At 41.7% G+C, this 16,975-nt stretch overlaps 1 protein-coding gene across 6 annotated transcripts in view; it reads right to left on the bottom strand.

Moving 5' to 3' along the window:
• The window catches only part of KIF1B (kinesin family member 1B), a 135,312-nt gene that overhangs the window by 44,391 nt on the left and 73,946 nt on the right, over positions 1-16,975 (bottom strand). The window contains exon 21 of one of the 6 annotated variants that reach the window (XM_045776841.2): positions 8,941-14,216. The exons of the other annotated variants lie outside the window; for them this stretch is intronic. Coding sequence (XP_045632797.2) covers positions 12,732-14,216 — 1,485 coding nt within the window. The 3' untranslated portion in view covers positions 8,941-12,731. Of the gene's footprint in view, positions 1-8,940; positions 14,217-16,975 lie in introns of those variants that run through there. 6 annotated transcript variants of the gene reach the window in all.

A 16,975-nucleotide genomic window follows, 5' to 3' on the forward strand; every position in this document is an offset into this window, starting at 1 on the left:
TATAGATTGTATTTAGTTATTCAAGAAAGATATTTTAAAACATACTATCATAATACAAAATGTGTTATTATAATACAATCAGATGTATCCTTCATTTCTCCAGCTACGCACTCCACACATTCTCAGTCAGGGGGCTATCACCTTGAAGAGGGCAAAAAAATGGTTCTCGAAGGATACAAACAATCTTATTCTTTTCATACATAAAGCACAAATATACATACAGTATGTAAACAGATATACTATATATCTGAGGTATTAAAATTTCATGGTGGGGAGATTAAGGAAAAAATATCTAAAAAGTTTCCTTGGGGGCGCCTGGGTGGCTCAGTGGGGCGCATGGGTAGCTCAGTCGTTAAGCGTCTGCCTTTGGCTCAGGGCCTGATCCCAGAGTCCTGGGATCGAGCCCCACATCAGGCTCCTCCGCTGGGAGCCTGCTTCTTCCTTTCCCACTCCGCCTGCCTGTGTTCCCTCTCTCTCTGGCCGTCTCGCTCTCTGTCAAATAAATAAATAAAATCTTAAAAAAAAAAAAAAGGTTTCCTTGGAGTGGTAATTTTAAAAAGCTTGTATTATTTGGAAATAAATCAAGTAAAGTTAAGAACAGAGACCTTCACATAATAAAATACCAAATCACAGCATAAGCAGAGTATTTTAAGATATACTGCCTGGGTGTCCTGCTTCATTGGAGTGACCCAATTAGAGGCTGTCGTGAGACAGAGGGATTAGGTATGGCCAAGTACTGTTTTCAAACAGAGCTCTCCCCAAGTCGTAAGTCAAATATTCTTTTCATTACAAAGGACCACTGAAAGCCTCCTAGCGAACTCTATTGAAAGGAGCTCCCAATGGCAAAGCTAACTAAGACGGATGCAAACATTCTCAAGGCTCCTCATTTATCACTTAGTCTCACAGAGAAGCTCTCTCTCTTCAGTGGAGCTGGCCCTGAGCAGGAGCCAGTGACACCGCTTCGGTGATATCGAAACACACTTTTTAGGAGACTATGTACTGTGTCCAAAAAAAAAAAAAATTTTTTTTTTTTGACTTGCAGGTAAAAGTTTTACCCCTGCTCTTACTGGTCTTATGATTTTGGGAAAGTTAAATCCTTTCTACACTTCATTTGTGTCATCTTTAAAATGAGCACTCTAGTATCTGACCTGCCTCCCACACAGGACAGAAGGAAGAACAAAATGATGAACCATTCAGGGGCGCCTGGGTGGCACAGCGGTTAAGCGTCTGCCTTCGGCTCAGGGCGTGATCCCGGCGTTCTGGGATCGAGCCCCACATCAGGCTCCTCCACTATGAGCCTGCTTCTTCCTCTCCCACTCCCCCTGCTTGTGTTCCCTCTCTCGCTGGCTGTCTCTATCTCTGTCAAATAAATAAATAAAATCTTAAAAAAAAAAAAAAAAGATGAACCATTCAAAAGCGCATGGGAAAGTCCTCTTAATTGGTAATGACAATGTCAAAGTGACACGCCATGTTTTAAAAAGTTTATTTTCTGGGGCGCCTGGGTGGCTCAGTCGGTTAGGCATCTCACATCGGTTCAGGTCATGATCCTGGGGTTCTGGGATCCAGCCCCACACTGGGCTCCGAGCTCAGTGGGGCGTCTGCTTGTCCCTCTCCCTCTCCCACTGCCCCTCCCTCCGTTCATGCTCTTGAGCTCTCTCAAATAAATAAAAATCTTAAAAATAAATAAATAAAAATAAAAAGTTTATTTCCTACGTATACCCAGCACCCAGATCTTGGTTTCTAAATACTATTCCTCACTAAAAGGAACCAGGGCTCCCTGGGAAAACCGATTCCAGGTCTGAAGCAAGGAAAGTACAAGGTGAGGTCAGAATATCTTGTGCCAAAAAAGCACAGAAGTGCTCCAACACTGAGGGGGCCATTTCCAAAGTGCACAGAATCGCAATAGCCAGTAAATTAGAATGATAACAGAAACACGATACAGCACACTGGGTATCAAAAGGATACCCAGGAGTCCACAGGGCTGCTAAAAGGGGGGGGGAGAAGAAGCTCTTCTTAGCTCCCCTGCAAAAGCCAGCTAATAAACAAATGCAAAGGAATGGAGATTAGAAAAACTACACTGCAGCCCCAGATGTAATGACTGAATCAAGCAAGAATCATTAATAAATGCAAAACAACCGAATGAAAGGTGGATGGAGAATAGAATAGTCACACAATCCCAAGAGCCGCCCTAGATACCTGTTAAGACAGAAAGAGCTGGGAAACGTCACATTAAATTTATAAACTTTAACATTACTGATAACAGGACAACTGGACATTTTGTCTGCCAGTGTGACAGGAGGGAAGTATACCAATGTCACCTTGACAGCTTTCTTATCAAACATGCTTAACCTAAATCTAATCTTGAGGAAATAATCAGACTAATCAAAATGTAGCCAAGACTATTCAAAAGTACCTATGTAATAAAAGAGAAAAGAAACATCATAACCAAATGTAATACACAAACTTCGCTTGGAACTGGGATTAAAACACACACACACATATTTCTAAACCATTGCATTTTTTAGACAATTAGGAAAATTTGAAAATGGACAGTATATTATATAATACTGAATCAGTACTGAATTTTTTGGATAGATTAATGGTATTAAGAGAATATCCTTGATTTTAGGAGATACACAGGGCAGTATTTAGGAGTAAGCTGCATGATGCCTGCAACTTACCTTCAAATGATTCAGAAAAAATACATAAATATGGGTATACGAAAGTTCATTATACTATCTTTTTAGCTTGGTATGCTTGAAATACTTAAAAATAAAAGGTTGGGGAAGGGGTACTTTTTTCCCCTTAGAAAACCTATATGTTCTATGGGATCCTTTCAGTAAATAAGAGAAAGATGGCTGGTTTACCTAAAAATCCTCAGGTGGGAAAATGTTAATATTTTATCTTGAGGATTTTTTCTGTTTTTCATTTCCCCCCAATTTTTTATTATAGTAAAATGCATGTAACATAAAATTTACCATCTGAGCCATTTTCAAGTGCACCATTCAGTGGTGGAAATACATTCACACTGTTGGGCCACCACCACCACCATCCACCTGCAACACTCTTCCCATCTTGCAAAACTGAAACTCCATACCCATTAAACACTAACTCTCCATTCTCCCTTTCCCCCTCCCCTGGCAACTACCATTCTACTTTCTGTCTATGATTTTAACTACTCTAAGTATCCCATATAAGTGGAATCACGTAATTTTAGTTTTATTTTATTTTATTTTATTTTATTTTATTTATTTGAGAGGGAAAGAGAAAGATGACCAGGGGCAGAGGGAGAGGGAGAAGGCAGACTCCTCGCCGAGCCCGACGTGGGGCTCGATCCCAAGACCCCGGGATCATGACCTGAGCAGAAGACAGACGCTTAACCAACTGAGCCACTCAGGCGCCCCAATTTTAGCTTTTAGCGACTAGCTTTTTTTGAGGCTTTCTTCAAGAATAAGTTTACAAGCTGGTCAAACTACCAATAAAAACAAAATCCTTAGATTCTGAAAGTTAAGGTATGAAGATGACCTTCCCTTTAAAGGCTCTGGTTCTGCTTTAGTGGCTGTAAAGCTGACATAAAAAGATTTCCTGTAATACTATGGACCTAGAATTTTAACTGCATTTTGACTCAGGAAAATTTCTATCAGCAGTTGACAGTCCAAATATCAACACTATAACCTGAATTGGTCCTCCTCTTCCCCGAACCAGGCTGTATACCAACCTCCAACAAGGACATTTTGTATGTCTAAAAACTCTAGGTATTGGGTTTTCCTACAACAAATGGATAAATAGATTTAAATACTATTGTTCTGTTGATTTCATGGTGGAAACTAGGATAATTACGGAAAGCACACCAAATAACAACATATTTATCAGTAGCCTTTTGTGTTTATAAGAAGTCCCAACTGGTTAGATAAATCCCCATATTTTAAAGATACCACACTGGCTGTTCCCGCTTCTAGATGTTCTCTCTCTCCCGTCCATCCTTGTTTTTAAGCTTACTCTGTGCCAGGAACTGTTCTTAATATCTTGTATAGATTAACCTAAGAACCCTATGAAGATGGTACTAGTGTTACATCCTGATGTTAAAGAAAAAGACTTAAAGAAATTAAGCAATTTTACAAAGATCAGAGTTAGTAAGCATGGATATGGGATTTGAACTCAGACAACTGGACTCCAGAGCATGCTCTTTTAACCACTATCACTCCTACTACATGCAGGTGTTAGGGGCACAGTGGTCAATAAGACAAAAGTCTCACTGGTGAAAGAGAGAGAGATGATCAATAGTAAACAGACACAAGACACACCATGATTTCAGTAGCAAGAAGTACTACGAAGGAAAATGAAGGTTGGTAGGTATGGGGGCTGACAGGGAGGTGAGAGGAACGGGAGGAACTCTTAGATTAGGTACTCAGGAAAGGTCTGTCTGCAGAGAGGACATTTAATCAGAGATCTAAGCAGGCATGTTGAGAGATCTCGGGGGGGGGGGGAGGGGTGGCAGTGGTGATGATTCCAATCGAAACAGAATTAACAGCAAGTACAATGGTCCTGAGAGGGAAAGGAGCCTGGTGTGTTTTAAAAAAAAACAACAAGAAAACTTGTGTGGGTTGAATGAGGAACGAGAAGGCTCGGAGATGCAGCTGTGAAGGAGGCAGACAGGGACTGGGTTATGGACGGCCTTATGGGACATGGTTAAGACTGGATTTCATTTTAAGGGAAGCCACTGGCCAGTTTAGAGCTGAGAAGTAATATGGGTCTAGTACATTTTTTTTTTAATTTATAAAGATTTTATTTATTTGACAGAGTGAGAGAGAGCGCAAGCGGGGGGAGCAGCAGGCAGAGGGAGAAGCAGCCCCGCCAGGACCCTGGGATCATGACCCGAGCCAAAGGCAGTCACTTAACTGACTGAGCCACCCAGGTGCCCTAGTAAATGTTTTAAAAACATTAAAAACATCTATGGAGGAAAGCCTGGGGACAGCAGTCATGATGCTGTCACAGCAGTGCTGAGGGAGATGGTAGTAGGTGGCCTAGGGTATCAGTAGTAAAGGTGGTGAACTGAGAATGGAGCTGGTGTATGCTTTATAGGTAAAGAAAATACAACTCACTGATGATGTGGTCATGGGGTATGAGAAAAAAAGGGGAAACTGAGGCTGGCTCTTGGATTTTGGGCCTGAGCTGGTTGCCAGTCAGCTATACGGCTGTCAGGTCATAGCTGCGTGTCAGCGTCTTGAAGACAGGGCAGAGGACTGAGAAAACACTACTGGGTTTGTCACCGTGGAGATCTCTGGTGGCCCTGAGAAGAGTGGCTTCAGTGTGGTGATGTGGAATAGGAGTCTGACTAGAGTGAGTTCAAGCAAGAATGGGGAAAAGAAACAACAGAAGAACAATAAAAAAAAATAATGGGGGTGGATGAGTGGGAAATAATAGAGCAAACTCTTTCAAGGAGCATTTCTATAAAAAACAACAGAGAAATGGAATGGTGGCTCTCGGGCAACATGGGAGTGTTTTGAAAGTGGTAAAACAAAGCCATGCTCGAATGGAAGTGTTCAAGAGGAGGGTAAATGCACGGTGAGTTCTTGAGAGGGAGCTGGAAGATGGAATGCAGGGAAAATGGGCGGGGCTCAGGTAGGAGCAAGGCCAGGCCAACCACCACCAGAAGGGAAGGATGCATGATGGATGCACAAACTATTAGTGGGTAGAAAAGGAGGTTTTCTTAGGATCACTTCTTTTCCCTCAGTGCGGCAAAATGGAGGTCATCAGCTGAGAGCAAGGAAAGGCCACCTTTCATTCCCAGAGTCTCCTGGTTGTAAACTTTCAGAGCATCTCGCATTTTTCCCTGACAGCATTTGTCACAAATATATCCTAAAGCTATTGGTGTGACTATTCGTCTAATGGCTATCTTGTCCACAGCTGTGAACTTCCCGAGGCTACGGATCTGCCAATCACCAGGGAATCATCAGCAGCTGGTGCGTATCTGTCTTCCAGATCAGATACACAAAAACACACTAAGCTCCTAGTGGAAATTCTCAAAAGTGACCATCTTGTAGATCGGGGTTGGCACACTACAGGCTATGCAACAAATCCAGCCCCCTATTTTTTGTAAATGAAGTTTTTACTGGAACATAGCCACACCCATGCCTTTGCACACTGCTGCTATTTAGCTGTGACAGTGGGGTTGAGCAGTTGCAGCAGAGACCATGGGACCCGCGGAGCCGGAAATATTCACTATCTGGTCCTTTACATAAAAGGTTTGCCAACCCCCATTCTAGATCAGTGGCTCTCAGAGGTGGGTGCTGGTCCAGCAAAATCAGCATCACCTGGGAACTTATCATAAATGCAAATTACAGGGTATCTGGGTGGCTCAGATGGTTAAGCGTCCCAGTCCTGATTTCAGCTCAGCTCATGATCTCAGGGTCCTGAGATCAAGCCCCACGTCAGGCTCTGTGCTGCTTAGAATTCTCTGTCCCTATGCCCCTCTGCCTCTGCCCTCCCCCATCTCTCTCTGTCTCTCTCTCTCTCTCTCTCTCTCTCTCTCTCGAAAGAAAAGAAAAGAAAAGAAAAGAAAAGAAAAGAAAAGAAAAAAGAAAAATGCAAATGATCAGGCCCTTCCCCAGACCTCCTGAACCAGAAACTCTGGAGGCGGGCCCAGCAAGCTCTGTTCTCATGCACCCCCAGGGAATTCTGATGCACATCAGTTTTAGACCACTCTTCTGGGTAATGCGTAGGGAACGGTGGAGCTAACAAGACAGGTAAGGCATTTATTCTAGGTGAGTTTACGTTCCCACGGAAGAACCAAACAGGCACAAACACAACTACAGACTGTCATTATTAACCTGTGAGAGCTGGCCTGGCGTGGGCGGGGGCAGAAGCGCCTATGAGCGCAGGTCTGAAGGAGTCACACACGACGAGGAAGGACTCCGGTGTTGGGAAAGTGCAAAAGCCCAGAGGTGGGGACACACTTGGCATGTTCAAGGAACAAAAAGTTCAAAACGCTTGCAGTGTGGGAATGTTAAGAGATGAAGTCAGAGAGGCAGGCAAGCAGCCAGCACACGGAACACTCTGGAGGCTATGGTAAGAAGGTTAGAGCTGAAAGCACCACGGGAAGAAACCACAGGCCACTGACAGGATCTGACTTTTGTTTTTACAAGATGATGCTGGTTGCTATGCGGACAGCGGCTTACGGTCCAGGACAGAAGCGAAGAGACAAGGTAGGAAGCCCAAGAGAGGCTGGTGCCACACTGGAGCATCTCCAAGGTGATGCTGGGATTTAAGGTGAAATCAACGTCACCATTCTTGTTTCTTGTTAGGTCTGTTTTTGACATTAGAGACGGCTCCTTTTGCTAATATTGCCTTCCTCTTGTAAGGGCAGATTATAATTAGCAAGCAATAGCCAGAAGGGAGGTAGCCACACCCTGGTTCTTGTCAGCACCTAACCTTGCTCCCCACCTGCTGCAATGTGAAGATGCAGCCTCAGACCTCTCCCCCCAAGGATCCCACAACACCTCTTCACACAGCTGAGTGTCTCCTATTTTCTCGCAGTCCCCCAGGGCCTTCTTGGTCTCGCTTTCCAACCATGATCCACGTGAGAGCATTCATCACCTTTCGGGCGTACACACAGGGTTTATCCCACCACAAACTGATTTGTTGATTCTACCTCCAATCAGAGTCTTTTCCTCTCTCCTTTGTCCCTGCCTTTGGAAAGTATAGTTTCTAATTTAGTCCATACAGCAACTTCTCAACTGGGTCACTGGGCTTTGAACTTGCCTCCTTCCAACTCAAACTTTAACCATTTCTAAAAGGTGAATCTAATCATGCAATCCTCCTGTATGAAATCATTTGGTAGCTTCCCATCACACTCAGGATAAAATCCCAACTCCTTAGCATGCCATCATGTGGCCCTGATTCCCCCAGTCCTCCTCGTCTGTCACCTCTCCCTGGCACACAGCTGCTGTTCTGACCACCTCGGGTTACTCACAGGTACTCACAGTTCGTGGGACCTGACATGCCGCTTCTCTCACCCTGCCCTTCTTCACTTGATAAATTCCCAGTTGTACTCTGGGACTCTGCCCTTGGTTCAGGGCCGCCTCCTTCAAACACCCTTCCCCACCCTCCCCCTGGGAACACGACTATCACCGCACACCTCATACTACACTGGAATCGTCTGTGTCACCCTAGAAATGGTCAGTCAGATCTTGGCAACTTTTCTACCAGTTTCTCCAAAAGCACAGAAATACAAAGCACCCTGAGGGACAGAGTATAAGCCCCGAAGCATACCAATCCAAGTATAACATTTCTCTCAAGTTCCAAATTTCATATCATAAACTCACAGGGGGGAAAAAAGAGACTCGTGTAGATTTTGTATTCTACTCCATAATACACAATTGTGTCATTTTTCAGTATAAAAAATGTCATGTCCAAATGACCATTAAGACTGATAGCCCACTCCAGAAAACTCTTCTGCTTTATCCTGTGTCACCTCTAGCACACCACGAATACTCTGGGTGGAGAAGAGCAGCAATCCAGGGAAAAAGAGTAGCTTCTCTTTTTGTTACTGAAAGCTTTGTAGAAATTCAGTTTCTATCCATATGAAGGGAACTATACTATTTCATTTTAAAAACCGTCAGATTATATGATAAAAAGACTGAAAACACAGCTAAGGTAAACTCAACTTATACTAGACAAGTCTTTATTTAAATAAAATGTGGCATAAAGTAGGGGGTAAAGATCCTGTTTAAGATAGAATTTTGATAAACAGAAAAGGGAACAGAAGCAAAAGCTTTAAATGAATCAAGTTCATGCAGAAATACATTAAAAAAAAAGATTTGGTTTGCAAACATCTTCCGATGAAAAAGTAATAAATAAAAGTCAAGACCAGACTTAATTAGCACCACCCTGTTTCACTTTTCCTCCTTCCCACATCAGAGAGAAATCACACTCTTAAAAGATGGTTTCAGCTTTTATTGAACAAGGACTTTATTATCTAACATTACAAACTAACTCTCCCTTTCTGAAAAGGTAGATCTCACACTCAAGGACAATCTTCAAGCATTTAATTTTAGAAATTGGGGGAGAAATCCATAGTTCATGAACAAGATTCACAACTTCTTTTTACAGTAATGATGGCAGGAAACCAATACATTTCACAACCTAGAGTGGTTCAAACTAAGTTATCGAGAGCAGATTTCGAAATCTTGGAAAGATGAGATAAACTGGACGATTATGAATACTGCTCCTAATGCAGACTCTGGCTCTAACAGTTTCAGACAAACATTGGCTCTACACTGCACCTGAGAAGGTGTCTTCACTACGGGACATTTCCACACCAGGACACGGCAGCTTCCCCTCCTCCCAGGCTTCTGAACAAATCATTAAGGCAAGTCTACAACGGACCAGTCGGGCACAGGGGTACAGCAGCTGACCAGAGGAAATCTGTAACTTCCTGTAGTCTGACAGCCTTTAATGCAGACATCAGTGTGGCAAACTGTGCTGTGTTGTGTTTGTTTTCAGCACCAACCTGCACCTAAAGCACAAGAGGTCACTTCAAGTCACTTCAACGGAATAAACGATCCCCATTCATTGCACTTCCAGTGAATGGAGAAAACAATCTGAAGCGCTAGAAAGGATTAGAGGCAAAAATAAAGGAAAAGCCCTTTGGTTTAGACTTATTAGATGAACAGAATGTCTTTAACTCTTCAGGGAATACCATTGTGGTATACAAAATTATTCTAATTAAGTAGCACTCCTTCACATTTTCATAATTTTCAGATCATTATATAATTTCAGTAGCACACCTTCTCCATTTTTCTATGATAATAGCTATGAATACTTCAATCATATAATAATGACCATTTCTCTTTGGTCACATAGTATTTAGGCTTAGGGAGAGATCCTGTTAAATTTAAAAACAAACAAAATAATATAAGCTATACCAATAGCTCAAAAAAGCATGGCACTAGTAGCTTATTTAGTAAAAAAGTCAATGAAGTCACTTTATTCACCCAAAGTTATTTTCTAAGATAAGCATCTGCTCTGAAACGCAGGAGGGCACATATGTGGCAATCAATCCAACCTTGGTTCATTTCTTTCAGGTCATCTGACATTAAGGGCTCCTTTAGAGATCTTAACATTTTAGCAGTTTGGGGGCACCTAGATCAGCGGATGAAGCACAAACACAAACCTAATTCTTTGGAATATCAGTGTGGGCACAGTGCTTACCACAACCCACATCTGTAAATGAAAATGCTGCATTACTTTTCATTCTATAATGTCACCTGATCACCAGCAGAAACTCATTCCCATTGTTTAGTGGAAAAGAAGATTAAAAGGCCACCATAAAAATGAAAATATGTAGGCCCATCCTATGGTATTTCAAGTTAGGGAAGCAAGACCCCACTTTTGCTACGGAGTTGAAAGCTGAGTCAATTATTACTAGTATTAATACAGGTATCCCCTGCATTTTGAAAGTGTGTTAAGCCACACTGCTTCTATGAAAGACCCTATGTTAGTACCTGTTTTACTAACCGCAGTGAGCCAGTGTAGAGCTAGTGGGCACACCCCGAGCAGCTAGTGGTCCCGCCCAGCTCTTTCCCCGGGAAAGACACACAGCAGCTCAGCATCCAGCCACGAGAGCTCTGAACCGTGTCTGTAGGCATTTGTGCTTTATCTCAATTTATTTTGCACATCCATCAGCAAGATGTGTCATAAGGTATCAGAAGAGCCTAAGAGAGGTTATTTTTTTGAGTCTGAGAACCCTCAAAAATTTTTTCCATATAAATTAATGGTAATGGCTTCTGCACTTTACACCATTTTCAGCTTATGAAAGGTTTCACAGAAACAAACACTCTACTTTCAGATAGCAGGATAAACCTGTCATAGAGAATGAATTTTTTGCAGGAAAGGAACAATTAATATATCTGTTTCTAAGAATCATAAAGAAGAACAACTGGGGGCTTACACAAGATGCACTGAAGTGACTGAAGTAGCCTAGTGAGTTCATTCAAACCACATGGTACAGGATTGTCTCAATTAAGTCCACCCATTATAACATCATTCACCCTAATCTGTCTAATCTATCTAATCTGCCATAAAACCTCAGCTGAAGACTAGAACCATTCTAGCTACGAAAGCAAAAATATTCCCGAAGTTAATCAGAAGCAACTTTCTGTGCATTAAGAAAGCATTTTCTTAGAAGCAAAAACACTAAAAATAAAAAAAAAAACTATGATTAAAAATAATGTGTTCTAATTAGGCATAGAGCCCACACGCAAAGGAAAAGAAAACCATATCATCACGATCTTTAAGGCTTCCTTGAACGCTACTCGCTATGTTGGCTGCAATTCCACACTGTCTGGAAGACAAGTGTTGGGCAGGTGACTCCGTGACTGACAGGAGTCGTCAAAATGACGTCCATCAGGCAGTATCACAGACATCTCTGGATCTTCACACCGCCTCTAAAAAAAGTGGCTGATAAGTTCAAGAGATGAGGAAGGATGTAGAAAACTATTCTTTTCTTCCCATTAATATCCATCTTTTTCAGTGGATTCTCCAGTGAGGCAAACTGAGACCACGACATGGTAAAATGAGGTATTGATACAATAAACGTTCATCAGGACTTCTCTCCTTGCTTGAGCATCTGCGAGCATTACTACTGTTACGCAAAGACTCGTTCATTATACATCATCTCCTTTATTCTCAATCCAGCCAAAGTTAACTTATTTCATGATGTCATCAATCTACTGAAAATAAACAGCACAGAGCCATATGCTGTGGCCTTCTCCCCACGTCCCACCTCGTCCCTCTCCACCAAATAACCTCCCTGTGAACTCACACACACCGCTCAAAGCGCCATACAAGTATTCTGTTGGCATTTATGTTGGCATGGTTTTGGTGAATGGTTCAGAGTGTGTGTGTGCGTGTGCATCTGTGCACGTGTGTGTCTGTGTATGTGAGAAATGATAATTTAAACTTCAAAAAGCAAACTACAAACAAATCCAGAAACGGTGCCAATTTAAAGATTTCAGTATTATGACAAATTTCATACACATACATTCAGAAGAAAAACACAAACAAACCTACTGAAACAGTTCTATGTAAAATATGGTAGAAGAAGAAGATGGGGAAATTCTGCGGAAGGATGCAAAGCTGTGTACTATAAACTCTGTCCGAAGACATTTAGTTTTGGCTTATGAAAATTCCAATTATATTTAAAGATGGAACAGACATGGATGAGAAATCCAAAGCTGTGTCCACATAGTCGAATGTTATTAAACTAATGTCTAACATTTATGGGGAACTAATAGACACTTAATTCTGTATATCAAATTCCCCTTTTGAATGTCTGCATAAACCAAGAGGCAGGGCTTTCTGGGTATCAGATCAGTTTACAGGCATTATAAAAACATAACAAACTTACACCAAACCAAGACCAGTCTGTGTAAGTGTATTATCTAGGCACCAAGAAAGGAGGAAAGTCTCAGAAAAATAAGGGAGGTCTCAGTGTTTTGTCCAAAATTCCAGAAACTGCCCATTTATGGCATACAAACAAAAGGGAGGTGCTGAAATGTCTACCAGTGTTTTATGTTTTAACAATATTAAAATCAGTTAGGATTTGTAGGAACGCAACATTAAAACCATAATGTAAAGAGTAGGAACTCAAGGCCAAGGCTAGAACCAACTCAAATCATGAGCTAACATTGCCTGTTTCCTCCACCAAGATTTCAAGTTTGTCCAGTAATTTACACTGTGGTTTCTCGACCAGCTTTGAGATTGGGTGCCGAGAACTGGCGCCTCATCCTTGGAGGTGTCACAAACTGGCTACAGTGGTTGGGCTTGTCCGTCTGCTTCTGAAAGGAACTGGCTGCACTGCCCTCTAACTGACCTCCAGTGTTATAATTACAGTAAGACTGACGGTGCTGGTGAATATGGCGCTTCGCCTGGAAAGTCTGCAGATCAGCAGTGGGCTGACCACTGTGGGAATTTAATGATTCTGAGGAGGCAGATGCCTGGCAGCGCGTACTTTTCGGTTGGCCATTATTGAGAGAATTGCTTCTCCAGCGTAACTGAGGTGGCTGTTGTTGAGTGTTAATATGCTGCTTGCTAACTTGGATGTGATCTTGACTTCGCATGCCCTGAGCGCCCCATGGTAACTGGGGATCCTTAGAAGTTGCTCTACCCCCTTTTTCTTGGCTCTCCTCTTTATTTCCTTTCCTTCCGTCTTCATCTTTTGGGATTCTAAGCTCTATGACCTCATCTTCTGTTATGATGATATGCGTCCCAGGGCTCCAAGAGTTTCTGTGTTTAGGGTTGCTCTTAAAGGGGAACCGGGGCTTGCGGTTCTCAGGAGGGATGAACCTATGAGGTACGTTCTGCCTACGAAGCTGCTTTGCTATCTCCTGCTGTTGCAGATTCTTAAAGCGGATTTGCTCTTGCCTCATCCAGCGCAGACGTCCACGTCTGAAAGCTGGATCCCCATTCATCAGCTGGGAAACACGCTCTTCTTTCCCAAGTTCTCCACTGTCCCCTCTGCTTCCGTCATTTTCAGACTTGCTACTGACACCAGCACCAACAGGCTCCTTTGCTCGGTGGTTTCCTTGGCTTTTCTGTTCCTGAGATCCAATCAGTGGCAAGACTTTCTCCATTTTGAGCATTTTGTTTCTTAGGACTTTTATTTCCTCATCTTTCATGTTATTTTGCTTTTTGACTTCTTGCAAAATATCTTCCAGCTTGTCAATATGAACCTTGAGGTCATCTACATCAGTTCCACCTTTACCACTGGCCATCACGTCCTCAATCTTCTCATCCCCTACACCAACAGTGTCCCAGACATCCCTGGCCACTGCCCTCCAGGAGTCCCGCTCATTGGGATCTTTCTTCCCATACATGGCACAAAGCTCCTTCATCTTAACAATGGCCAAGGCTTCAATCTCCTGCCGACTGTGCCTAAAATCGTTGAGCGCAACCTCATAGCATATCTCTTTTACAGCCTGAATCTTAAGATCTGAGATGGTGACCCACTTGGAATCTTTACTCAGGCGCCTTCTTTGGGGGATTTGATACATTTTAATTGGCTCTCGTTTCTTCCCACTGCTAGGGAGGCCACATTTTTTAACAATCGTTTGCAACTTGCTGGGAGGTAGCTTTTCTCTCAGAGAAGTAATCAGTTTCCAGCTCTCTTCACAGGACCTCTTGTCAGAATCGTCCCCGCTATCAGAATCCGCGTCCTTTGGAAAAACAAAATCAAAAAATGGCCCCAAAATAACCAAAATTAAAATGTAAAAAAGGAAAATCAAATTGAAGAAAAAAACAAGCAAAAAAGCCTTAACCAAATTTAAAGCCAAAACCAAAAAAATAAGTAAATAAATAAAACTAAAAAAAAAAAAAAAAAAAAGATAAAACAAAAAACCCCCTAAGTGGTGTGTAAGTTTATCAAGACTTATGTAATATATATATATGGCATTAATATAAAGATTTGCTTTTTTAGTAACACTAACGTGAATTCCCACTTTCTGGCTTAGGTGATGAAATCTGCAATCCAATTTCTTAGGAGGATTGATAGAGTGACCTTTCCCTCTAAGGTCATGTGAAGTTATTAACAAAATGCTGTGAAGTAACACCTCCACCATCCTGTGGAAATGCAGTAAAACCTACGCCCCACACATGCTAACACCGCATGCAGCCATGTCCCCACATTTGCCTTGGTTATTGCTGTTGCTTCTTCCAGAAACTCTTTCCCCCATGAGTGAGCACAGATGCCATACAAGATGTGACGAGCAGGCGGATTAACAAAGGTTAGTAAGGCTGTAGGATGCCACGTTTTGTTTAGCTTTACTAAAAAGAGCAGCCCTAGAAAAAAGTTAGAAGAGGAGAAGGTAGAAAAAGAAGCAGTCAAACAGGGATGATGTTAAAAATGAATCCCTATTACAGAATACATGGGGTTCTTACCAACCAAACTGTGTTTTCTAGAAGACAAGTGAGTTTTGAAACTAGTCCTTCCAGGAGCATACACTGGATTTACTATTTTCTTGTCATGCTAAATCGATGCGCTACATTTGTACAATTAACGTTTGTGATCCAGAGAACAAGGAAGCATAAAAAAAGGATCCTCATAATGGCTCTGCTTTTTTGTTTTCACACACTGTAAACCAATATACACTTCACCTCCAAAATTTTAAGAGGTTTCCAGAACATAAATTAAGCTAGGCAAATATACTTTCATTAATCATCATTTAAAATTCCCCAAGCAACATTTTAATAAAGATGACCTAAAGATGTTTTCTATCTACGAAAACCCCTGGCATTTCTAGCTATTTGAGGAGTATCACTTTAAGTGACAACTCTTCCTATTAGCACATAAAACAGAAAGATTATATTCTGCTTATGTAAAATAGATCTACTCTAATACGCTGTCTCTAATTCTGTCTTTCCGGCTATGTTTGCACTTAACCATTTTTTAAAAACTTAAGTTGGGCAGTCAGGCTGCTGTTTTACTTCTGTTTTAGGCCCAAGTAAAACAGTAGCCCAGGGGCGCCTGGGTGGCCCAGTCAGTTAAGCTCCTGCCTTTGGCTCAGGTCATGATCCCAGGGTCCTGGGATTGAGACCTGAGTTGGGCTCCCTGCTCAGCAGGCAGCCTGCTTTTCCCTTTCCCTCTGCCGCTCTCTCACTCTCTCAAATAAATCAATAAAATCTTAAAAACAAAAACAAAACAGCAGCCTGACTGTCCAACTAACGGGCTATCTGGATAATAATCAGTTGTTCTTAAATAACACAAGCGCATCTTTATAACATGAAAGCAATGCTGGATCTACACGAAAACAATGTTAGATTTAGAATTCCCTGTGGAATTAAGGAAGGCTTAAGAAAGAATTTCTATTCAGGAAACAAGTTCCTTGGAAAAGAAACTATTCACTTAGAAGAGTAGTTCAGGATAGTCTAGCTAAAAAAAAAAAAAAAAAATCTAATACTCTCTTTTACTTGGCTGTGATCACCAAAATTATCTCTAGTAAATGGTATCTTGCTTTCTAGGCCAAAGATTCCTATGTACAGTTACTTTCTATGAACAGTTATTTCTAAATAATAAATTTTAACAATAATGACAATAAATTGATCCCTGAATTTGGAGGTGTTGATCTGTATTATTTCTGTTGGTCTATAAATGGGTACTAAGTCCATTTATAAGCCCTACCTAGTTGGAAATTTAATAAAAAGCAGAAAGAGTTTAATTTATAGACTCTACTACACTATTATTTTCATTTTTAGTTTAAACCTCAGAATGTCTAATCTGAAGTGATAAAAGAGAACATTAATAGGGACGCCTGGGTGGCTCAGTCGTTAAGTGTCTGCCTTCGGCTCAGGTCATGATCCCAGGGTCCTGGGATCGAGCCCCACATCGGGCTCCCTGCTCAGCAGGAAGCCTGCTTCTCCCTCTCCCACTCCCTCTGCTGGTGTTCCCTCTCTTGCTGTCTCTCTCTCTGTCAAATAAATAAATAAAATCTTAAAAAAAAAGAAAAGGAGGACATAAATAAACATTAGAGGAAAAAATGTGTCTGACTCCTAAAAAAGGTCGTCTTACCAGTACGTATAAACTAAGTTTTACATAACATAATATACTCTGACTGTTCTGACGTAACTGACAACTATCACTGTATCCCCACCCAGCTTCTTTTCTTTTCAAGATTGCTCAAGGATGAAATGAATACTACCTAATCTACAAAATAGCAAATATTCTAGTCACTGCTTTCATATCATGCTTGAGAGACAGAGATTAGGTCTTTAAACTCTAAAATAAAACATAAATAAATAAGAAAGTCTAATTAAATTAAGTGGCCATAATTTTCACTCTTTTTAAAATACTGTCACATTGGGGGCGCCTCGGTGGCTCAGTCAGTTAAGCATCCAACTCTTGATTTTGGCTCAGGTTATGATCTCAGGGTTGTGAGATTAAGCCCCACATCAGGCTCCACGCTGGGCGTGGAACCTGCTT

Source organism: Ursus americanus, chromosome 33 (assembly GCF_024610735.1).
Source record: "Ursus americanus isolate L20-20 chromosome 33, mUrsAme1.1.p, whole genome shotgun sequence".
NCBI classification, from domain to species: domain Eukaryota; kingdom Metazoa; phylum Chordata; class Mammalia; order Carnivora; family Ursidae; genus Ursus; species Ursus americanus.